This window comes from Mesocricetus auratus, unplaced genomic scaffold (assembly GCF_017639785.1).
Source record: "Mesocricetus auratus isolate SY011 unplaced genomic scaffold, BCM_Maur_2.0 Super-Scaffold_100004, whole genome shotgun sequence".
NCBI lineage: Eukaryota > Metazoa > Chordata > Mammalia > Rodentia > Cricetidae > Mesocricetus > Mesocricetus auratus.
This window is the reverse complement of record NW_024429189.1, coordinates 56,193,503-56,218,565: the sequence shown is the minus strand read 5'-3', so window position 1 is coordinate 56,218,565 and position 25,063 is coordinate 56,193,503. Positions and strand designations below refer to the sequence as shown.

Sequence of the window (25,063 nt, the reverse complement as noted above, 5' to 3'; positions counted from 1 at the left end):
GACACAGTATTTAGAGAAATTGATTTATATCTGACCTGGAAAAATCCTCACTCAGGATTGTCTCTTATAGTTTCATGGGGAGCTATCCAATCTACATTCAGTGTATAGCAATATATCCCTATTCTTCTGTTATATTATATAACAACAACAACAAAAATAACAGCATGAAAAGATATTCTGGAAACTGCAGTAGTGACACTTATATCCAAGGGATCACACAGTCACCTATTTGGACGTATGGCCTAATCTACAGGAGGAATTCATGTGTGACACTGTATATTTAGGAAGACAAGGGATTAGATCAGGGAATTAACATGAGATAAAATTTGCATACATTTAAGATGCATTTTATGAAATTCTTTATAAATTAATAAAATACATAATTTTTTTGTTTTTTTAATTTGCTGCTGTTGTGAATCTTTTTTTCTCAATATATGTTTTTATTTAAATTAGAAATGTGAATGCTTCATATGTCAGTCCCTGCTCCCTCTCCCACCCCTCCTCCCTTGTCCCTCTACCAGGCCCCCAGACCCCCGCCCAATCCCCACATCATTCCCCAGAGAGAGTGAGGCCCTCCTTGAGGGTGCTATCCAAAGTCTGTCATTTCATCCTGGGCAGGACCTAGGCCTTTTCCATTGTGTCCAGGCAGAGAAAGCATCCCTCTCTTTGGAATTGGCTCTCAAAGCTCATTCATAAATCATGGTAAACACTGATCTACTACCCAAGGCCCCAGTGATTTCTGCGGCCTCCTCCCTGGTACTACATTCATGGAGTCTGGATCAGTCCCCTGTTGGCCTCTCAGCCATCAGTCTGGGATCATTTTTAAGAGAAGATTATTTCATTTCCAGAATACAGTCGCAATAATTATGCTATTTACAAGAAGGCTTATGTGAGAGTAATACTCATTTTATTGATGTGCTTACCTTACCTTTCCATAGAATGAGAAAATTAATTGCATGCATTGCTTCAGGGAACCTAGTTATGGAAAGCAAAAGTATCTCAGAAATTTACTTTCCTTTCAGAAATTCTTGATGACCCCAAACTTTCTGTAAAGCATTCTTCATCTCTGTGTTTCTCAGAGTGTAGATCAGAGGGTTAAACATGGGAGCTATTATGGTGTAGAAAAGAGCAAACACCTTGTCTTCTGGAAATGTGGTGGCTGGTCTGATGTAAATGAACAGTGCAGGTGCAAAAAACAGGACTACAACAGTTAAGTGGGAACTGCAAGTAGACAGAGCTTTTCTTTGGCTTTGCACAGAGTATGCCCTTATAGTACACAATATGAAAAAATAAGACAGAATCAAAACAACAAAAGTCACTAAAGCAATTAAGCCAGAGTTAGCAATGACTAAAAGACCTATTATGTGTGTGTTAGAACAGGCCAATTTCAACAAAGGGTACACATCACAGAAATAGTGATCTATCTCATTTGGGCCACAAAATGGTAAAAAGACAGTGAGAAGAAACTGACTGACTGAGTGCACAAATCCCCCAGTGCAACAAGCCATGATTATCATGTTACATCTATGCCTGCTCATGATTATGGTATAATGCAGTGGTTTACAAATTGCCACATATCGGTCATAGGCCATCCCCGTGAGAATAAAGATTTCAATTCCTCCAAATAAATGAGTTGTAAAGAGTTGTATCATACAATTATTATAGGAAATTATTTTCCTTTCTGCCAGTAAGTCCGTCATTAACTTAGGGGTCACTGTGGATGTGTAGCAGAGGTCAGAAAGTGAGAGACAGTTGAGAAAGAAGTACATGGGTTGGTCGATGAGCTGAGTACATCTTATAGAAATCATTATGAGAACATTGCCCATCCAAATAGCAATATAGCAAAATAAAAAGAATACAAAACAGATGACTTCAATGTTCTTATTTTGTGAAAGTCCCAACAGAATGAAAACTGTGATATTGCTGCTTCTGCCCATACTTCAGAGTGGAGAGAAAAATGCAAGTCACCTAAAATTACATTGTTGAGCAATGAATATATGTTTAGAAGTGTGTTCTAACAGTTTCATAACCATATTCTGATGTGCTAAGCAGGCCTAATTTACTTCAGACAAATAAATCAGGAAATAAAAATCTGATGTCCAGTTGCAATAGCTTTCAGGCGTCTGTGAAAATACAACAGCTGTTTTCAGATAAGTCTTAAATCAAACGAGATTAGTAATTTATAGTTGTCCAATGCATTGCTTTATCCAAAACCATATACTCTATGGACAGTGACAACAGAAATAACTGTTATTAACAAGGTAACACACCTACATCTCTTTCCTCCCTCTTTAGAGAACAAACAGGAAAACAAACAAATGAACAAACAAAAATAAAAGTATGCCAAAAAATTTTTTAAAAATAAAGAACAAAGAAGAAATAAGAACACAACACAACATAAAAACACTAAATCGGATACTGTGATATGTAAGCAAAAGATTAGCAAGTAAGACAAGAAATGCCTAGAAAATCAATATGAGACAAAAAGTCTTCAAAATATCATTGTCATTGCTTCTTATGATACTGAATATGAAATGAAGCCTTTTTTTTTCCACAGTGAAATTTCAAGAAGCAGGATTAGAGTAAAGGTACAGGATTTTGTGAAGCAAGGTCTAATCTTTCTACAAAGCAAATACTAGTAGTATTTTCCCATTAGAAAAGAAAATATGTGTTTTAATTATTCTTAAAATAGGTTAGAAATATAAATTTTCACAAGTGGAGACACACACTTTTGTGATTTGTACATCTGTAAATCACATAAATATTTTACACACACTCACACACACATACACACACACACATATATATATATCATATATTAATAAAGCTTAGAGAATTCTCAGGCACAATCTGTTACTTTCCATTCATTTATTAGGCTTTTGTTAAAATATATTGCTGGAACCTTGAATTTCCTGGACTCAGAAGGCTACAATTGGTTTATTTGTTGTATAACTTTTTATTCATTAATATTTTGAGATTAGAATATAATTTTAACATCTCATCTTCTCTTCCTCTCCCCTTACTCTTCTATATACCCCTCTTTGCGACCCTTCAAAATCATGACCTCTTTTTTTTAACTTTGATTCAACATGTTCATGAACATAGAAATATTGAATTTAATTGCCCTTGTGATAGTGTTTTAAAATATTACTTGTTAGAATTTAATTACTCTTTATAGTTTAGATACCTCTTTGGTTAACACAGTAAATCAACAGGTCACTTCATATATGCTCCATGTGAGTTTAAATTTAAAAATAAGTTTTTTGCTTGTACAAAGGACTCATGATGCTAAAATAAAAGCATCATCTTACTTTATTATTAGAGATTGGTTCTGGGTATCAGCTTTCAAAATAGATAAATAAAAGATACTTGTTAAAGTATTTTTGGAATGACAACATTGTGATGGTATTGATGTACCATTTAGAAAGGTAATTAAAAATAGGTGCAATCTTATGCAGGGAGATACTTATATATAGTAACATAAACAGCATATAGCCAACTACATATTGAAAAGAGAGTTTTCTGACCCCCAGATCTTGAATTCATTATCAAAGTCTTTATATGTCCTATCCAAAGTCATAAAAAAGTAGAGATAAATTTAACATTAATTCTACATTGCCAAATTTTGAAGTCTGTATACATGTTTGAATAAGTCAAGCAAACTGGTACATTTCCTGAATTTCAATATTTGCTTCACAGACATTTAAATAGAATTCTTTCAATTAGAAAATGAGACTATGAACCAATTTGAGGTTTGCTCACAAATCATGAACTGAATCAGTTCAGAGATGTATAACTAGCCCTAAAAATTCTCAGTTACAAAGTTATTACAAGGTTTTTGGTAGCAATATATCTTACCTTCTCAAGAACAATTAGTGATATTAATTCAAAGATATTGGTCATGTGAGACAAATAATAGGAGAGGGGAGAAATTTGAACTCAAGTCCTAATAATGTCACTTCTTAGATTCAGGATTTGATACTTTTAGTTTATCAAATGAAGAAGTTAGATTTAATAGTCTTTAAGTATTCTTCTTATACATATTACTAAATAGGAGTAAAGTTATTTCCAATACCACAAATTTATAAGTGATAGAAGATAGTAAAATGACTTATTCACACATGTCTTACTTTTATTTTAAATATATTATTTTGCCTTATAATCATGTCTGTCCCCTTGTCAGGAAATTAGTCACATAACTGTTTAAACTATTTCCTTGCAACTTCTTACTTGAAGGTTTCAGCACAAATAGTAATACTGATATATTATTTCCTATTTACTAAGCTTATACATGAAAAATACAAATGGAATAACTATGTGTCAGCTATCAAACCACTAAACCCTTAATTACATTCTAGAGAGAAAACATTTGAGACACCAAAATAATATTTTTATATACAATATCCATTATAACCTCTAAAGAAACAGTTTACATCTAACCATTAAAACTCAAATGTAAAGAAAAGTTTTTTGCAAGCATCAGTTCCTAAAGGCAAAGTTTAATTTACACTGAAGACAGTATTAAAGGAAATTCTATCAGTCACACGTGCTCCATTTACCAACTCACCAGTTTAGCAGCATCCTTTGAGATCCAAAATGTCAGAGAAAACTCTGCAACAGGATTATAAACATTCTGTAAGAGATTGTTTTCCATACATGACACAATTTTAATTATGGATAGGCAATTTGCTGATTCTATAAATTGAGGTTCTTACCCCTTCTTTGTAATATGGGAAGGAAGCTATAGTTATCATGATGCTGAGAACTAGCCTCAAGCAATTCACACAGAGCTTTTATATTATGTTCTCTGGGGAGGTGATACACAGTCAAGTGTATTTTATATCTTTATTGTACAATTTTGGAAGTTGTGTCCAGGGCATTACATGTGACAGGCAAGTGCTCTGATACAGAAAGTTGCCTCAGTGCCTTCTGAGTACCAATGTATATACATTATGGGAAAGAATAGACAGTAAGTGTTGGAAATAATGAGCTATTCATACCCTGTGCAACTCCTTTTTAGATGGATTTTACTATAATTTTCTAAAACAGATATACAGAAGATTAAAGATATTTTGTTTACCAAGCTTAGTGTGTCCTACACAGCCTACCCTGTCATTTTACTTGAAATAAGGTTACATTTCATTTCCATTACCTATATTTTAAATATAAATACTATCTCCAATATAATAAAGTTAAGATATAGAGAAAAACATGGTATTCTGCAACTAGTGTGTGTGAGGGAGATGAATTAAGAGCACTTTCAGACACTCCAAGCACAAGAATTGCATACATCCAAGTAGATACAAAATAAACGGAGTAATGGCCTGACATGAAAGTATGGATATGTAATACAGAATAAGATTCCTAAAATATATACATATATGAAGGTGATATACATGCAATCACCAAATAATGGAGATACAGAGACCCAGTTGGTCATCTCATGTCATCAAATAAAGCTTTCAGAATAAAAAAAACAGAATACATCTATCTAATCAATTTGTTGTCCAATAAGGTTCCTTTGGAAAATCTGAACAACCTAGTCTAATGACGAGGATATTAGTTTCTCTCCACAAACTGAAGGTAAGGTCATATTGCTGAAGATAACACTTACAGAATTGGTTGAACACTGAGAAGTTGAGTTTGTGACTATCTAGAGCTTTCAGTGTTCATGATACTGAAAGGTACTCCATCAACATGCTACCAAGAAGAAAGGTAAACATCAACCTTGTTACAATGAAGGTCTGCCTGAAAGACATGCTGGTCCTATAATTACACTAATCTTGTGGGAGTAAGAACCAATATCTGATTTGATTTAAGGCATACTACATGAGATTCAACCCATACCTGATACTGCTTTCATGGCTTACAACCAAAGACTTGAGAGATCAAGGATTTAGAAGAAAATTAATACTATTGTTTTTCAAAGGATCACAACAATGAAATTACTCCTAACCACTTTCTACTAAATTCATCAGAGAAGCTTCCTCCTGTATCTGATAAAAACAAATACAGAGACACATTGCCAGAAAATATGTAGAGTGAAAGACCTCGGTGTATTTAACACTAAGAAGGATGTTTTATTAAACCTCTTCCCTTCCTCGTGGCTCTGGGAGATTTGTGGAAGAGGAGGCAGAAAGAGTATAAAACCCAGAAGGGATGGAGTGCACGAAGGAAACAAGGCATTCTAAAGTCACCTGATGACCACACACAGTATCTCAGAGACTAAGGTAGCATACATAAGTCTGCACCAAACTGTGTCCTAGAGCTGAAAGAATTGTACACAATCTGCCATACCTAACCCAGAAGCTATTTTCAATGGATAACCACATGCAAATTAAACATTAATTTTCTGCAAGGGAGACTTGGTGAGAATACACTCTTTTTTATATCATTTTTTATTTTAATTTTAAATAGCTTGTTTTACATGTCAATCCCAGTTCCCTCTCCCTCCGCTCCTCCCGCACTCCCCTTCCCCCCCAAGCCTCCCACCCTATTGCCAATTCCTTCCACATAGGGGATATCTAGAGTCTGTCATTTCACTCCGGGTAGGGTCCAGGCATTCCCCTAAGAGTCCAGGCTGAGAGAGCATCCCTCTTTGTGCTATGGGCACACGATGACTGTTTGTATTCCAGGGATAGACACTGATCCACTGCTCAAGGCCCCATAGGTTGCCCAGGCCTTCTCACTGACACGCACAGTTGAGTGGGTGGGGGTAGAAGAGGGGGAAGAGGGAATCATAGGTTAGAAGACAGATCAGGCACCAGAGTGACCTCTAGTGATCTAAAGGGATAACACCAATTGGCAAGCTAAGTAATAGTGGAGAGACCACCTCGAATGCCCATTCCTGATAATGAACTTGATGTCTATAACCATCTGGGAGCCTTCATCCAGTGACTGATGGAAGCAGAGGCAAGCACACAATTAAATACTGAACTGAACCCAAGGAACCCAGTGGCAGAGAGAGAGGAGTGATGAGCAAATTGGCAAAGAATGGGCTGGCAAAACCAGCAGAGACAGCTGATCTGAACAGGGGAGAGCTCTTGGACCCCAGACTGACAGCGGGGAAGCTAACATGGGACTGATCTGGACCCCCCCCAAATGTGAGTGTCAGTGAAAATACACTCTTAAGGATAGACTGCATGCCGAGGAGGAGATTGCTGGCACAAAACGAACTCAGTGAATCCTTGGAAGTTCTTTGTCTCATAATGTTATGACAAAGTGTTCCCTTCCTTTCTTCCTTCCTTCCTCCCTTCCCTCCCTCCCTCCCCCTTTGCTTCCTCCTTTCCTATCCCCTCCTTTCCTCCTTTCCTCCCTTCCTTTCTTCCTTGTCTTTCTTTTTTGTTTTTTGTCTTACAGGTCCTTTTCACATATTTTATGGCATATAGTTTTGTCTTTTTATGGGATTCCTGTGAGTGAAAACAAGTGTCTTTACATGTGTATAGGTTTCTAATGTTTTTTGTCTTATTTTTTTATTTATTTCTTCTATTCTTATGTTTTTGGTTTTGTTTCATTTTATTATTATTTTTCTGTATATGCCTGTTGGATTTCTAAGAGATACAGAAAGGGTGTGGATCTGTAAGAGTCAGAGTACAGAAGAACTGGGATGATCTGAGGGGAAGGAAAACCATATTTCCTATATTATTTCAAAAACTTACTTTCTTTGAAATAAAAAATATGCTTAATCCATAAATAATAATTATTCAAATTACTACTGTGGTTGTAGTTGAACCTCAAATCACACTTAGATTAAACTTGACTTAGTAGCTAATTTTCAAAAAACAGATTAGGAAAAGTAAAGGCAACAACTTTCTTATGATGTAAAATTATAGTCACCAGTTTAAGTAATAGATTGACTATGATTATATGAGTTTTCACCTCTATAATATTATTCTGAAACAAATAGCCCAGATTAGGGTCATTAATTATTGTATCTGCTTCTTATTGTGCCTATCAGTTTCTAAGTCTCAAAGATTAGTATTAATTATGTTACTATTAAATTCTTGATTCCAAGAACAAGCACAGATACCCCATTGTGAACCACATCTTTGTGACTCCTTAGAAAGTAATGTTGAGGAGGATTCTTCTTGAATTCATAACAGGGTCAACTATTTCTCTATGTTTTTGCCCACTCACTTAAGCTTATCTGGTAAGTGTACACAACTTTACAAAAATAACTATTTTAACCAACTCTCACAGTAAATTATGAGGTAGTTTTCACTTTATGAACAGATGATGAAGCTGCTTCTTGATGTTCGAGGAATTGAATGTAAAATGAAATAAGTGACAGGAGGGAAAGCTGGCTTCTTTTTGTTTGTTTGTTTTTCTTTATATTTTATTTTATTTTAGAAATACTCTTATTTACATATCTATCCTCCCATTCCCTCATCCTCCCATCCTCCCATGCACCCACCAGCCACCCAACCCACTCCCCAGGGATAGTGAGACCCTCCATGGGGTATCATCAAAGTGTGTCACATCATTTGGGGGAGAACCCAGGCCCTCCTTTCCAAATCTGGGCTGCAATAATATCCCTCAATAGGGAATGGGCTCCCAAAGTCCATTTGTGACCTAGAAATTAACAGTAACTCCACTGTTAGAGAAAGCTGGCTTCTTACTTTCTCGCTTTAATTCCTGAATGGATGTGTTTGGCTATTGCTTCAGTAGTTCTTAATGGGTTAAAAAAGAATTCTGGAATCCCCATTTTATAATAATGTACATGAAATATAACAGCATCAATATTCACAGAATTTTGCAACTGAAATCATCCAAATGTTAATTACGAGAATGCAGATATCAAATGAAATTGATGATGTGTTATTTTTCTTGGCAACGTGATTAGATTTTCAATGAAGCAGATGGAAAAGAGCAAAGTGACTGAGTTATTTTCCCTGGGGCTCACACAGAACCAACAAATGCAGAAAATTTTATTTGCTGTGTTTTTGGCTATCTACATAGTCTCTGTTGTTGGAAATTTGCTCATTCTAGTCACTATTACACACAGTCATTTAGTATGGTCCCCTATGTAATTATTCCTGGCCTATCTCTCCTTTATTGATGCCTGCTATTCTTCTGTCAATAACCCTAAACTTATTTTTGATTCACATTATGAGAAGCGACTATCCCATTCAATGGATGCATGACCCAAGTTTTGAAAAAAGCATTTCTTTGCAGCTCCTGAAGTGATCCTACTTACTGCAATGGCTTATGACAGCTACGAAGCCATCTGCAAGTCACTGCATTATGCAACCATCATGAACCGAGTAATTTGCAACCTGCTAGTGGGAGTGTCATTGATGGCAGGATTTCTTCATGGAATCATATAGATCCTGTTCATTATTGACTTACCAATCTGTGGCCCCAATGTCATAGATCACTTTATGTGTGATCTTCATCCTTTGCTTGATCTGGTCTGCACTGATACCCACATTCTGGGTCTCTTTGTTGCTACCAACAGTGGGTTTATCTGTCTGTTAACATTTATACTACTTCTGGGCTCCTACACTGTTATCCTGTACTCATTTAGAAACCACAGTGCAAAAGGGAGATGCAAAGCTCTCTCCACTTGTATCTCTCACATAACAGTTGTTGTCTTATTCTTTGTGCCATCTATATTTCTGTACATGAGACCTGCAACTACTTTACCTATTGATAAGGCAGTGTCTGTATTCTACACCTTGATAACTCCCATGTTAAACATTTTTATCCACATCTTGAGAAATGCTCAAATGAAAGATGCTTTTAGGAGATTGTTCAATAGATAAATTCATTCAGAAGACAAATAAATATGTTTCTATTCACATCAGAAAAAGAGTCAATGTACATTTTACATTGACTCTATATAGAAAATTTACAGAATGAAAAATAAAAAAATCTGTCCTTGATGGTGTGCCATTAAGGAAGAGGAAATAAGACTCATATAATGGAAAAACCTAGCCTAGTCTACGTAATGACTACGCTACTGTTAGCGTACACATTTCCTCTCAAACAACTATTCAGTACTAATCCATCATTGTGTCTTCGTTTACCAAGGCTTGTCATATTGAGGTGAGCCACAAGGATATTCAGTCAGAATATTCTTATTTCTGCTTCAGTTATCTAATTTATTATCTAATCAAACAAACTGTGCCTCTGGAGGATGAATATTTGTAATTGACTCCTTCCACTTAAACCATTGCTAATTTTTCATTGGTATTTTCTGGTTCTGTGATAATTTTCTTCTGTAAGCCCCCACTAAGAATAAAGATTAATAACAGATGCATTCATGGTCCATTCTCTCAGTCATAACTGTCTTTCACAGAATTTTTAACAAAATTGCTAGGTTGAATAGTAGATTTTGGATAATAAATGGCACTAATGTTACTATTTCCTACATACTTGATCTTTAGGTGAGGGGATTATCAACATTTCTTATTTACTCACTGTGGGCTCTACTTTTTACCATGTCATAAACAAATTTATAAACAATGAACTCATCACTACCTGAAAAATTCCATGAAATGAAGGCTCTTGGTCTAGTAAGTCTATATTGTCAAAGCTGATTTGATATATTTGAAGTTTGCTCCTCCATGGTCACACATGTCCCTGGGAAAATTAAACAAGTCATGAAGTTCTTTGATATGTAGTTCATCTGGGACAAACTGTACTCAGAGAGTCTTGCTTGGAGAAGAGTATAGTTTTTGTTTCAGAAGTGAATCCCATAAACTGTTTTTCTTTAAGATTTTCAAATTATCTCTTTTGCTTGTGAGATTACAATATAATTACACCATTTACATTTTGTGTAAACTCTCCGCATACCTATCCTATTTCTCTTTCAAATAGTATTGCTCAGCAGGGCAGTTCCCTCAGAACTTGCCATACCAATTTCCACATGCAGTGTAGTAAAGTTCTTCAGGAGGTACTTACATCAGAAGGAAGTGGAATGACGAAAATTTATCACCTTTAAGGATTCTTTCTTTCTGTTCAGTTTCCTCAGTTTCTTCCTCCTGGATTCAAGGAAGTAGAATTCATTTTTTAATATTCTTTGTAATAAAATTTATTTGTCTCTGAGAACTATGTATCTCCATGAAACTTCTCTACCTGAGCAATATAATATGGGATTTTTCTTTTTCATTTGAGATATATAAATTAACACTTTTCTCTTTATAAAATGGATTGGCCCACCGAATGACATGCAGCCAGGTTGCGGGACCTCAGTCAACCAGGAGACAGGGACCCTAATCCTGACGACTTGACACTAGCAAAGCATCCATCCCATGCCATGTGGCCAGGGTAGGCAAAACTCAGTCAAATGAACTTACTAGAAGCCAGCTCAGTGCCTTCGTTCAGGGCAATTGGACAAGATAATGATCTCTGTGATAAGGAAGCATGGCCGAGTAGTGTCATGGTGACCTGTGTGGGAAAAGGAGTCCCAAAGTCAGGGCTAGGGCTGTTCACCCCAGCCCCACTTGGTACCTGGTAGAAACACTCAAACAGGCACTATTAGAGGAAGCAGAAATGGTATGGTAATCTATTTTATTAGAGAGAGGAGACAGAGAGGACAGAGAGAGAGAGAGACAGAGACAGAGACAGAGACAGAGACAGAGACAGAGACAGTCACACTAGAGAATTAATGGCACAACTGAATGCTGTAGAACAAAAATAAGCAAACTTACCCAGGAGGAGTAGAGGAGTAGACACCAGGAAATAATCAAATTGAGGGATGAAATCAATCAAGTAGAAAACATTGCAAAGAATCAATGAAACAAAGAGTTGGAGAAAATCAAGAAGATAAACAAATAATTGTCCAAACTAGCCAAAAGGCAGAGAGAGAACATGCTAAGTAACATCATCAGAAATGAAAATGGGGACATAACAACAGACACTGAGGAAATTCAGAGAATCATCAGGGCACACTTTGAAAACTTGTACTCCAAAAAATTCAAAAATATAAGGGAAATGGATAATTTCCTGAATAGATATCGCTTGCCAAAACTGAATCAAGAACAGGTAAACAATCTAAACAGACCTATAACCCTTAATGAAAGAGAAGCAGTTATCAAAAGACTCCCAACCAAAAAAAAGCACAGGCCCTGATGGATTCAGTGCAGAATTCAATACTACTCAAAGTGTTCCACACAATAGAAGTGGGAGACTCATTGCCAAACTCTTTTTACAAGGCCACCATTACCTTGGTACCCAAGCCACACAAAACTCTACTAAGAAAGAGAACTATAGACCAATTTCCCTCATGAACATATATGAAAAAATACTCAAGAAAATACTAGCAAATCAGATTGAAGATCTGATCAGAAAAATCATCCACCATGATCAAGTAGGCTTCATCCCAGGAATGCAGGGATGGTTCAACATCAGAAAATCTACCAATGTAATCCATCATATAAAAAAAACTGCAAAGGAAAAAAAACCATGATCATCTCACTAGATGCTGAAAAAGCCTTTGACAGAATCCAACACCCCTTCATGATAAAGGTCCTAGAGAGATCAGGGATAACAGGAACACACCTGAACATAATAAAAACAATATACAGTAAACCAACAGTTAACATCAAACTAAATGGAGAGAAACTCAATGCATTTCCTCTAAAATCAGGAACAAGACAAAGATGTCCACTCTACCCATATCTCTTCAATATTGTACTTGAAGTTCTAGATAGAGCAATCAGACAACAAAAGGAGATCAAGGGGATACAGATAGAAATAGAAGAAATCAAGCTTTCACTATTTGCAGATGATATGATAGTTTACATAAGTTACCCGAAAAACTCTGCAAGGGAACTCCTACAGCTGAAAAACAGATTCAGCAAAGTGGCAGGATAAAGGTTAACTAAAAAAAAAAGAATCAGTAGCCCTATTATATACGGATGATAAAGTGGCTGAGAAAGAAATCAGATAAACATCACCCTTTACAATAGTCATAAACAGCATCAAATATCTGGGGATAACATTAACCAAAGAAGGGAAAGAACTGTATATCAAGAACATTGAGTCTCCAAAGAAAGAAATCAAAGACGATATCAGAAAATGGAAAGATATCCCATGCTCTTGGATTTGTAGGATCAACATAATAAAAATGGCAATCTTGCTCAAAAGCAATCTACAGATTCAATGCAATCCCTAGCAAAATTCCCCCACAATTCTTCACAGACTTTGAAAGACCAATAATCAACTTTATAGGGAAAAACAAAAGACCAAGGATAGCCAAAACAACCCTAAAAAATAAAGGAACTTCAGGAGGCATTACCATCCCTAATTTCAAGCTCTATTACAGAGCTATAGTCCTGAAAATAGCTTGATACTGGCACAAAAATAGACAGTTAGACCAATGGAATCTAATTGAAAATCCTGATTTTAGTCTACACACCTATAAACACTTGAATTTTGACAAACAAGCTAAAATTATACAATGGAAAAAAGAAAGCATCTACAACAAATAGTGTTAGCATAACTGGATATTGGCATGCAGAAGACTGCAGATAGATCTATGTCTATCACCTTGCACAAAACTTAAGTCCTAATGGATCAAAGACATCAACATAAATCCAACCACACTGAAACTTTTAGACGAGAAAATGGGAAATACTGTTCAGCGAGTTGGTACAGGAGACCTCTTCCTGAACATAACACCCGTAGCACAGACACTGAGATCGACAATTAACAAATGGGACCTCCTGAAACTAAGAAGCTTCTGTAAGGCAAAGGACACAGTCAACAAGACAAAAAGGCAGTTCATGGAATGGGAAAAGATATTCACTAACCCCACATCTGACAGAGGGCTGATCTCCAAAATTTCCAAAGACCTCAAGAAACAGGTCTCCAAAACACCAAAGGATGCAATTAAAAAGTGAGGTACAGAACTAAATAGAGAATTATCAATAGTGGAGTCTCAAATGGCTGAGAGACACTTGAGAAAGTGCTCAACCTCTCTAGCCATCTGGAAAATGCAAATCAAAACAACTCTGAGATACCATCTCGCTCCTGTCAGAATGGCTAAAATCAAAACTCTAAGGACAGTTTATGCAGGAGAGGATGTGGAGAAAGGGGAACACTCCTAAACTGTTGGTGGGAGTGCCAACTCATACACCCACATTGGAAATCAGTATGGAGATTCCTCAGGAAAATGTAAATCAATCTACCACAAGACCCAGCAATTCCACCCTTAGGCATATATCCAAAAGATGCAAATTCATACAAGGACATCTGTTGCACTATGTTCATAGCAGCATTATTTGTAATAGCCAAAACCGGGATACCACTCAACTGAAGAGTGGATACAGAAAATGTAGTACATTTACACAGTGGTGTACTACTGAGTGGACAAAAAAAAAAAAAACAAAACAATGGAATCTTGAAATTCACAGGCAAATGAATGGCGCTAGAAGATACCATCCTGAGTGAGGTAACCCAGTCACAAAAAGACAAACATGGTATGTACTCACTCATATATGGATTTTAGACATGGATCAGGAGAGTACCAGTCTGCAATTCCACTGACAGAGAGTCTGGGAAACAGGAAAGGATCTAAGAGAGATATGCATGGTACCCCAGAGAACAGGAACGAGGCAAGATCTCCTGAAGAGATTGTGATCATGGCAGGGGGTAGGGGAGAGTGAGAGCTGGGAAGAGGAGAGCAGGGGAAGAGGAGGAGAGAGTAGGTCATAGGGGAACAGGAAGGTTGAGTGGGGAGTCGAATAAGGGGAGAGCAGGATGAGAAATACCATAATAGAGGTAGTCATAGGTTTGAAGAGAGATCTGGTACCAGTGAGACCTCTATCGATCTACAAAGCTGACACCAATTGACAAGCTAAGGAATAGTGGAGAGACTACCTTAAATGCCCATTCCTGATAATGAACTTGACATCTACCTTTCATGCCATCCTAGAACTTTCATCCAGTGACTGATAGAAGCAGAGGCAAACACCCACAGCTAATCACTGAACTTAACCCATGGAACCCAGTGACAGAGAGAGAGAAGCAATGAGCAAATTGGCAAAGGATGGGCTGGTAAAACCAGCAGAGACAGCTGACCTGACAAAGGGGGAGATCTTGGACCCCAGACTGACAGCTGGGAGGCCAGCATGGGACTGATCCAGACCCCCGAATATGAGAGTCAGTGAGGAGGCCTGAGCAAACTTTGGGGCCCTGGGCAGTAGATCAGTGTTTATCCCTAGCATACAAATGGACTTTGTGTGTCCATAACACAAAGAGGGATACTCTCTCAGCCTGGATTCTTAGGGGAGTGCCTGGACCCTGCCCTGTGCGAAATGACATACTGTGGATATCCCCTATGTGGAAGGAAGTGGTGATAGGGTGGGAGGCTGGGGGGTATGGTGTGGGAGTGCGGGAAGAGGGGAGGGAGAAGGAACGGGGATTGACATGTGAAACAAGCTATTTAAAATTAAAATAATAAAAAAGAAATTAATAATAATAAAAAATAATGTATAATTAAATACAAAAAAGTTACATTCTTTAGTTTTGAATGGAATGTTCTATAGATAACTGTTAAATCCAATTGGGTCATAACTTCTCTTAGTTCCTTTGTTTCTTTGTTAATTTTCTCTCTGGTAGTCCTGTACAGTGGTGAGAGTGAGGTGTTGTAGACTTCCACTATAAGTGTGTGAGGTTTTATGTTTTTTAATATTCTTTTACAAACGTGGGTGCAGTTGTATTTGGTGCAAAAAATGGTTAGAATTGAGACTTCATCCTGATGGATTTTTACTGTGATAAATGTGAAATGACCTTCTTCATCTCTTTTGATTGATTTTAGTTTGAAGTCTAATTTGTAAGATAATAAGGCAGCAGCATCACCTTGTTTCTTCTGTGTATTTGGTTGGAAAATCTTTTCCCAAGCCATACTCTGAGTTCAGTTACACCTATCTTCGAAGTTGAGGTGCCTTTCTTGTATGCAGTATAAGGATGGATTATGTCTCTGTATCCACCCTGTTAGCCTGTGTCTTTTTGTAGGTGAGTTAAGACCATTAATATTGAGGGAAATTAATGACCATTGATTACTAATTCTTGTTTCATTTGCATTTGTTGTTGTTGTTGGTATTATGTGTGTATTTACACCCCCCCTTCCTTCTGACTTTTACTAAAGTAGGACTGTCTGTTGTCTATGTTTATTGTGTGTAGTGGGTACGAATCCAAGGTTCTATTCCAATTGGTGCAAGTAGGTCCAATATTCCCACGGCTCTCACAGTGGATGCAGGTGGGTCTGAGACACTCCCTCTCCCAGTGGGTAGAAGTAAGACTAGCAAGGCAATTTCAACAGATGCTACATGGGTTGGTACACCAGGACCCAGTGGACCTTTTTCTTGCCTCCAGAGATGTAACTCAGCAGTAGAATGCATATGTGAGACCCTTTGTTCAGCTTATTGTACTGTTACGTTGGCCAAAGGAAAATTTTACTTTAACCTTTGCAAAACAAGTCCTCAGATTTGCCAGCTCTCACTCTGTTCACCTCAGGAACAAAACACCTAGCATCTGAAGTGCAGTCTAATCACATTCTGCCAAGACAACCTGTCCTATATTTTTCTGTGCAAATCCTGTCAGTATTGACATCAAGCCTCTTTCATATCTTTTTTGAATTCTATTTAGCTCACTATACATTATTATTCATGATTCTGTGTCATGTATTCATAATGTTTCCCATATTCTCTGAATTGTCATGATTTTCAAGGATACTTCCTTGGTAAAAAATCAGAGAATCACATCAGATGACTAGTATGAGCAGAGTAGCTGAGGACACGTGTGTGTGTGTGTGTGTGTGTGTGTGTGTGTGTGTGTGTGTGTAGTTAGTTAGTTTCCTCACAATGATTACTTGGGATTTTTTAAGTTTAGAACTATTCAAGTTTTCATTATTTTTTTTACAACTTGCCAGACCATATTTACAGTATTCATACACTATGTAATCTTTGACATCATCCATCCCCTGGTCTTCCATATTCTGATACCAGCAAAAAGATGAATTTCTTTCAGCAGACAGAAAGAACAACATCTGAAACCTAAGTTGTGAAAACTGTAAGCTTCATCATAGTGTCTAAAGAACAATGCTATTGTGTTCAATATTCCATACTCAATAGAAACAAGAGAAGACACCAAGAGGTTTTTGGGGCTCAGATTTGAAGAATGGTGTTAGCTCACCTTGAAGGTGACAATCTGTTACCCCTAGAGAACATCCTGATAATCAAGATGGAAGATGTAAAAAGATTGAAATTGCCTTACTTGGTGGCAGTAGGAGGGTTATGCAGCATAGAAGAAACCTATCAGCATGCTCAGGTATTCAGGTCATTTTTCTTCAACTTGATATGAGTTAGAGTCATCTGAGAAGATAAAACTTCAGCTAAAAGAAACCCCCTGAGACTATAGAGCATTGTCTTGATTGATAATTAATGTAAAAGTGTCTATCCTACCTTAAATTATTACTTCCCTGGGCAAGTGTTCTTGGGGTGTATAACCAAACAGATTGAGGAATTCAGATGGAGTAAGCAAATAAGAAGCATCCCTCCAGGGACACTGATTTAGTGCCTTCTTGTCAGATCATGCCTTTCAGACCTGTCCCGACTTCTTCTGATGATGGACTGAATTCTGTAAGGTGAAATAAACCCTTTCTGTCATGGTGTTTTATTATATCAATAAAAATCCTAACTAAGGCACTAGATATGTTGTTTTAGGGAATGGTATTGTAGCCAAAGCAGAGATAAAGGCTCAATTGATCTCAGAAATAAAGACAATGCCAAAATTTATCATAGTCTAGAAAGTTGACGATGACCTGTATCATCTACAACAATCATGTTGATGTCATTGCAGTTATCAATGTAGTGCAGTATTATAAAGAAGCTTCCGTGGAGCAATGATTTTGTCAGACAACACTCCTTAGTCTATGAGACTGAACAAAAATACTCATATAATTTGATATATGCATCTGTCAAAATGTATTGGAACATGAATACATTACAAAGTATTATATTGGAGGCCACTTCCATGTGGGAAAATCTAGGGTGAAGTCCACATGTATAGGTTCCTGGTTGTTGAACCTCAAGAGACATATTACCTTTTCCTTCACACTGAAGGAGAACCCGAAGAAATCTAACACTAACATGATAGGGTACAAAGTCAAGGAAAGCAAACTACATGCTCATATAACATAACATCCATTGTGTCAGTTATTCCTATCATATAACTTACAGTGAATATAAATAGTCATAAAAATAGAAAGGGACAAGTATTCCAGTTAGTCAGAGTAGCTTGTGAAATGCATATAAGAAGATAATGATTTAAATGTAAGAAGATCACAAATCAGCATAGTTGCTAGAGAAGTCACTTAAGGATTAATTTAACAGAATTCAGAAAGATAATGACATAAATGTATTAAGGATGTTAGCCTAAGAGTGAGGACATGCAGTCTGATCAAATTTATGAACTTCAAAGATATCTATCCATGTGTTCTGTATTGAGGACCAAATATTAAACTCAGAGACTATTAGTGTTAAAGCAGTGACTCTATCTTGGAAGCGATCACAATCAGCTAGGTAATATATGGTGTTAATTTGACAGCTGGAAAGGATTTAAAGTGGTATCCTTTGGGATATGTGCTGATCATGAATTAAACAAAGTAAGGATTTGAAATAAGAGATAGAGGAGAACTGCCCAGGAAAAGGAATTCCATTGACTTTCATTTGGGACACAGATAAGTAATTCATAGTAACAGGTGGATGGTGAACTTTTGAGATTATCTTTCTATTCTTATATGTTTTTAAAAAGCATGAATCATGTTGATGCTATACATTTTAATATATATTTTATCAATAATTATCAATACTAGTAGTTCTTATATTTTACCACCAAGTCAAGGTTTGTCCTAGAAGTCAAGTAGATTGGAAAAAAGTAAGGTGTTCAACTGTTAACTAATTTTTTTTGTTTTTTTCGAGGCAGGGTTTCTCTGTATTGTTTTGGAGCCTGTCCTGGAACTCTCTTGGTAGACCAGGCTGGTCTCGAACTCACAGGGATTCACCTGCCTCTGCCTCCCAAGAACTGGGATTAAAGGCATGTGCCACCAATGCCCGGCGCTGTTAAGTAATTTGTATAATGATTGGGTCTAGTGTGAATTAATTGAGTGCCTATACAGAACATAGAAGAGAAAAATTTTGGAAATGTTATTAACAAAAGACATGTCATAATTTCAATATGAATGATCAGCACAGCTCACCTATGTGATGAAATGTAAAATATTATTATTAGGCAGGAAACATTTCCCCCTTATTGAAATGTAAAAGACCAAATATAATCAATCTCTAAAGGATTTTTGTTAATTTCTAAAGCTATCCCAATGTCCATGAAATATTTTACTTTTTGATTATAGTGGCTAAAGTCAATTTGGTGTCTATGTTGTCCTTGAATTTAAAGATCTAAAAAGAAGAGAATATTCTAACCTGCAATCTGCCATGTTTCTAACCTCATCTTGGCCTTGATCAATGTTACCAACTGCCGTGTATTGCTATTTCTTTCTTGTTCCTTTCAGACTTCTTTCTAATAACCTTCCCTATTTTGATTACCATATTATTTCCATAGATTTGCTTTTAGAAAATTATACTGCATCATTCCTTTTTTAGTATATAAATCACTCGGAAAGCCCTTTCACACATCTACATACTACTTCAAAGACATTTTGTTAAAAGAAACAACTACTATGCAAGTTTTTAACTTAAAAGTATTAATTGTTACCTATCTTAAAATAAATTGCAAACCATAAGAAAACATTCCTTTATCCACTGTTTTATATACAGCTCCTAGAAGAACCTGTGGAACATCAAGCTTTGCCCATGTTATGTGATGAACAACTGAAAATGAACACTGTGTTTCCTCAAGATAATTGATGTTCAGTAGGGTTAAAATACTCATTGACCAAATACATTTTGCATGTAAATGTTATAATTTAAATGTTTAATTCCATAATTATCCTGCAGTTGTTGTCACATTATCTTATATATTTGCTTTAAGTAAATGTTTTCCTAAATTATCTGGTGCCTAATGATTACCATGTGTCCCATCACTACAGTGTTAAATGCCAAATATGTCTCTATGATATTATCATAGTATAATCTTAAAGAAAATGTATTGTGCCTTTTAATATTCTTCTTTTTGTGTGAACACATAGGTCTCTAAATCTTTTTTAGATTTAAATTCCATTACTAGGTTCATAAGAATGTACTTTGCAACTAGGAAAGTTTTCGTTGATGGGATTCTAACAAGTAGGGGTGAATGTACTCCATTTGCTTCGAAAGATTGCAATTTGTGAGACTGAAGACTATGAAATCTAAGAGATACTCTAATGAATATTTTTATTATGAATTTTAATGATAACACCTAGATATAGAAGTGGAGAATAAACAATGACAATGGCTAATAAAGACAAGAAATACTTCAGTTTTCTTATTAGGTAGGAATTCACAAGGATCCTGAAGAAGTCATGGAAAGGTGGTCAAGTGAAACTTCCGTATGAGATCGTTCCAGTAGATAAGAAGGAAAGAATTTAGAACATTAAACTAAAGACTTTTGTATTGTTCAAAATGCAGGCTTGTTCACGCGTACATGTGTGTGTGTTTGTGTGTGTTTGTGTGTGTGTGTGTGTGTTTGTGTGTGTGTGTGTGTGTGTGTGTGTGTATTTCCTTGAAAAGAAGGGTAAGTATTATAAAATGGCTTGGTGAAGGGTCCTAGAAACTAGACAGTATCCAAAATATGCTGTTATCTGTCTTTATAAATTCAATGTACGGCCCTGAATCCCCTGTCTCCAGACTATAATTAGTAGGGAGAATATGTTTTCTTTGACTTTGTATGAATATTTCTTCAAGTTTTAATGGTTAGTGTCAGCCCTTGTTCCCTACTTTGTGCACATGATTTTCAAAGCATTTTTTACCTCTGTATTTCTCAAGGTGTAGATCAAGGGATTTAACATTGGTTCAACAATAGTAAAGGACACAGCCATTGCTTTGTCTATTGGAAATGACACCACAGGCCTCATATATAAGAAAATGCATGGAACAAAGAACAACACAACCACTGTGAAGTGTGAGCTACATGTGGATAGGGCTTTGTGTCTCCCTGCTGAGCTATAAGACTTTAGGGAGCAGAGGATTACCATGTAGGAAGCAATGAGAATAAGAAAAATGGACACACACATTACCCCACTGTTGAGAATGACTAAGAGACCCAAGATATATGTGTCCATGCAGGCAAGTTTTAACAATGGAAACAAGTCACACATAAAGTGGTCAATGACATTGGAGCCACAGAAAGGTATATGATACATAAAGAGAAGCTGAATGGCTGCATGCATGGATCCTCCCACCAATGCCCCTGCTACCATCAAGCAGCACACCCGAGGACTCATGACTGTCTTGTAGTGCAAGGGCTTACAGATTGCCACATAGCGATCATAGGCCATTACAACGAGAAGAATGATGCCCACACCACCAAAGAAATGTTCTGCAAATAGCTGAGTCATGCATCCTTCAAATGAGACAATAGTCCTCTCAGAAAGGGAATCTATAATCAACTTGGGAGCAATAACAGAAGAGTAAGTGACATCCATGAGTGACAGAGATAAAAGGAAGAAGTACATGGGTGACCTCAGACTAGGGCTTCTGGTTATGGTTACCACTATGAGTACATTTCCCAACACTGTGGCCATGTACATAATTAGAAACAAAGCAGCCAATATTTTCCTCAGCTCTGGATTCATTGTAATTCCCAAAAGAATGAACTCAGTTAAGTTGTTTTGATTCATCATTTTATGATCTAGATAACATACAAAATTCTGAGCTGGATAATCTGCAAAGCAATATTACTTTTAATAAGTAATATAGTCTTCTGGACATTTGTTTCTTCTTGTCTCCATCCATTTGTGTAGAAGATAGTAGCGAACAAAGTCTGACAGTATTTTCAGTCTTATTGAACTCAACACAGCTTTGTTTTTCATTAACTCAACTCATGCTTTCTGTCCTACTATTTGCTCCTTGGACACTTTGGGAACTCCTCTTCACAACTAATTGTGTGCATATTCCTAAGAAAATTATATAGTTAAATCCAGAGAAAACTTTGACTATTGGAGTATAGCAGCTAACAGGTATTCAATAATTTATTTAGCTTACTCTTGAATTGTTCTTTTGTCATTCTCATTCTTGCATGATATTTTTCACACAAAATAAAAGGAATGTTAAACATGCAAAACTTCCTGAATATCACAAAGACTCTGTTTTTAGCTAACTTGAAAGAATCTTAAGCTTCACTGACGATCCCATGTGCATGTGGAAAATGTTAAAGATTTCAGGTTCTCATGCCATGTATTTACTGAACATTTACAATGTTCTAGTTGAAGAACCTTGACGAAAATCAAACACCAAGAACTACTTATCAGAAACAACATATTTTCCATGCAAATATTTACATGATAAAACTGCACTATTAATATCATTATTACACGTTGCTAATATTTGGTGACTCTCTAGTATGCCTCATGAAATTTTGGATCTTACAATGAATTTTTTCCATTTTAAAGACTATACTAGAAAAGAAGGCTTAAAGAGCTGGCAGGAGATGATACAAATCCTCATAAATAGTAAATACATAAATCAAATCCAAACTTAGCATTTCTGCTGCTAAAATTAAAAGCAATTACAATCTATATAATGTATTCCCGGTTGATAGCCAGTGATCAATATGAATGACATGTATTACATAATCTATTATAATGATTCTCTGAAATTAATTCATACTTCCTATGTTTGCTTCATTCAACAATTCAGTAGTAAAATTCAGTGACACTCCTATTAAAAGTTAATATTTCAATATTCCAATTTTAAATTACACACACATATATATGAATATATATTCTTATACTAAGTTTAGATTATGAAGTCATTGTTTAATTTATCAAGTATCAAACAAATTTCTAAAATCCCCATTTTGCAGTATGCCTGTGAGTGCATCATTTATCACGTCACGTGAAGTGAATACCATTAATATTGTATTTTGAAAATAAAGAAGTTGAGTCTTAGAAACATTAAGTTATTTAGGTTACAACTCAATGTGTCAAGTGCTTGCCATGAGAACCACAGTGTGGCTGCAGAAGACTCATAAAAATGCTGAATGCAAATAGTCATGATTGTAATTCCAGTGCTTGGGAGGCAGAGACAGATTGAATGAAAGTAGTCACTTGAACCATTTGATGAGACTCACAGCAATTAAATACCACGTTTCAAAAAGAAAGGTGGACAATACATCAGGAATTATACTGGGGATTGTCCCTTGAACTATGTACACACACACACACACACACACTCACAAGACAAGGGGGGAGGGAGAATCCCATATAAGATGAATGGGTCCTCTCATTCTTCACTGCAAGTTCTGAATTACACTAAAACTCTGAAGAAACAACGTGAACAAGACAGCTATAAAAATTGTTACAACAGGCAAATGTATGCTTTGTTAGAAGATTAATAAGTACTATTTTTTTGTAGGGCACACATGTAAGTCATGTGTTAGGTTGTTTAAATATATTCTTTTTATACTCCCTACTACTTAGTATAGATTGCTGTCAGAAAGTTCTTCATAAACTAACACCAACTTCTCCTATCACTAACTCAAGGACTTCAAAATTCTTGAACACTGCTGATGAAGTAGAGGGAACACAGTTTTGGGAAATAGAATGAATGATATTATCAATTTATCCTGTAGCTTCTTGTATATATTGAATTGTTCCCTTTATGCATCTCTTAGTTATTATAATAAACTAGTGGTAGACTAGGGGCTCAAGGAAGCCATATACAGGGCTTCTACATTGTACAAAAATGTTTCAGATCTTACTGGCATTCATTCTAAATGCTTCCAAGTCAGATTTCATATGAACAATCACAAATACTAAAATAGTTTAAAATATTAGGGATCATGTCTATATAATATATAAGAACCTTTTCTTTTCTCTTCAGATATGAAAATCGGTCACAATTACATCCTTATTTATAACATATATCTCAATCAAGTTAGTCTGGCAGTTATATTGTCCTCAATAATAATCAAATCAATCTCCATCCTCTTCTTTTTCATGTGTCAACCTCCCAGGGCCTTGGAGTGCACTAACTTTAGAAACATAAACCTTGGCATTCATGGGGAAAGTCCTTAGGTAGAGTTAACAACATGAGAGCTCTATAAGACTGTTTACTGACTATTAAACAATCAGTCCTGCACAGAGCCCCTTGGAGTCCAGATTTTATGCAGACTAATAAGAATGTGTATAAGTAAATGAGGTAAATACAGAAGTGAACCTGTCTGAGAAAGGGGTGGATCTAAGAGCAGTGGGGAGGAAGAGCATAGTCAAGATCTGGGTAGAATATGGTCAAAGTATATTTTATCTTGTATAAAAATGTGTTTATGAAACCCAGTACTATGGAAGATAAATATATACCAAGAAAGAAAAAATAAGTATTCAGTTTGTCTTCAGTCTTTCTAAATATACAACATAGTAAACTGACCCAATATAAATACAATAGATATATCTGTCTTAATTTTTAAGTTAATAATTGCAACATAATATCTGAAGATATGAGTTCCTGCAGGATTGCATGTTAAATAGTGCAGCTATTGTAAGGACCGTGTGCACTACCACATAACTATTTCCATGTTTATAAAGGAAATAAAAAGCATGATGTCTGCAGAGCTCTAGTTAACCACCAATCATAGCTCTTTTCCATAATTGTAAGCTTCTCATCCTCCCCCTGTCTTTGCCTAGATTTATATCAACAAATACATGAGCCTTCCTTCTTCATGACACATTTCTTTCCCATCACTCTCTCCACTAAAATTGTCCTAAGCACTTCTTACATCTTACCTGCATAGTTCCCATATTAGCATTAATTTAGTGATATTTCATTCTTTCAATACTAGTTTTAGCCTTTTAGTAGTACAGTTAAATATGATCAATTCATTCTATTCCATCAAAGTTCAAATCTTTGCAATAAATAAAGGTAATTTAATTCATTATAATAGTAAATGTATCCATGGATCC

General features: G+C 36.1%; 2 protein-coding genes and 1 pseudogene across 2 annotated transcripts; 1 reads left to right on the top strand and 2 right to left on the bottom strand.

The window, feature by feature from the left end:
• Window positions 1-1,007: 1,007 nt before the first annotated feature.
• LOC101839694 (olfactory receptor 4P4) lies at window positions 1,008-1,937 on the bottom strand. Its single transcript, XM_013119071.1, has one exon. The coding sequence runs from the start codon at window positions 1,935-1,937 to the stop codon at window positions 1,008-1,010; it is 930 nt and encodes a 309-aa protein (XP_012974525.1).
• A 6,921-nt stretch (window positions 1,938-8,858) lies between these two features.
• Window positions 8,859-9,785, top strand: LOC101839959 (annotated as a pseudogene).
• Window positions 9,786-20,878: 11,093 nt separating this feature from the next.
• LOC101835373 (olfactory receptor 4C6-like) lies at window positions 20,879-21,802 on the bottom strand. The gene has a single exon (XM_013120746.2). The coding sequence runs from the start codon at window positions 21,785-21,787 to the stop codon at window positions 20,879-20,881; it is 909 nt and encodes a 302-aa protein (XP_012976200.1). The 5' UTR covers window positions 21,788-21,802.
• Window positions 21,803-25,063: the final 3,261 nt, after the last annotated feature.

Bases quoted from the DNA above. Each gene is read 5' to 3' on its own strand.
- LOC101839694 (XM_013119071.1), bottom strand. From the start codon at position 1,937: ATGGGCAGAAGCAGCAATATCACAGTTTTCATTCTGTTGGGACTTTCA.
- LOC101835373 (XM_013120746.2), bottom strand. From the start codon at position 21,787: ATGATGAATCAAAACAACTTAACTGAGTTCATTCTTTTGGGAATTACA.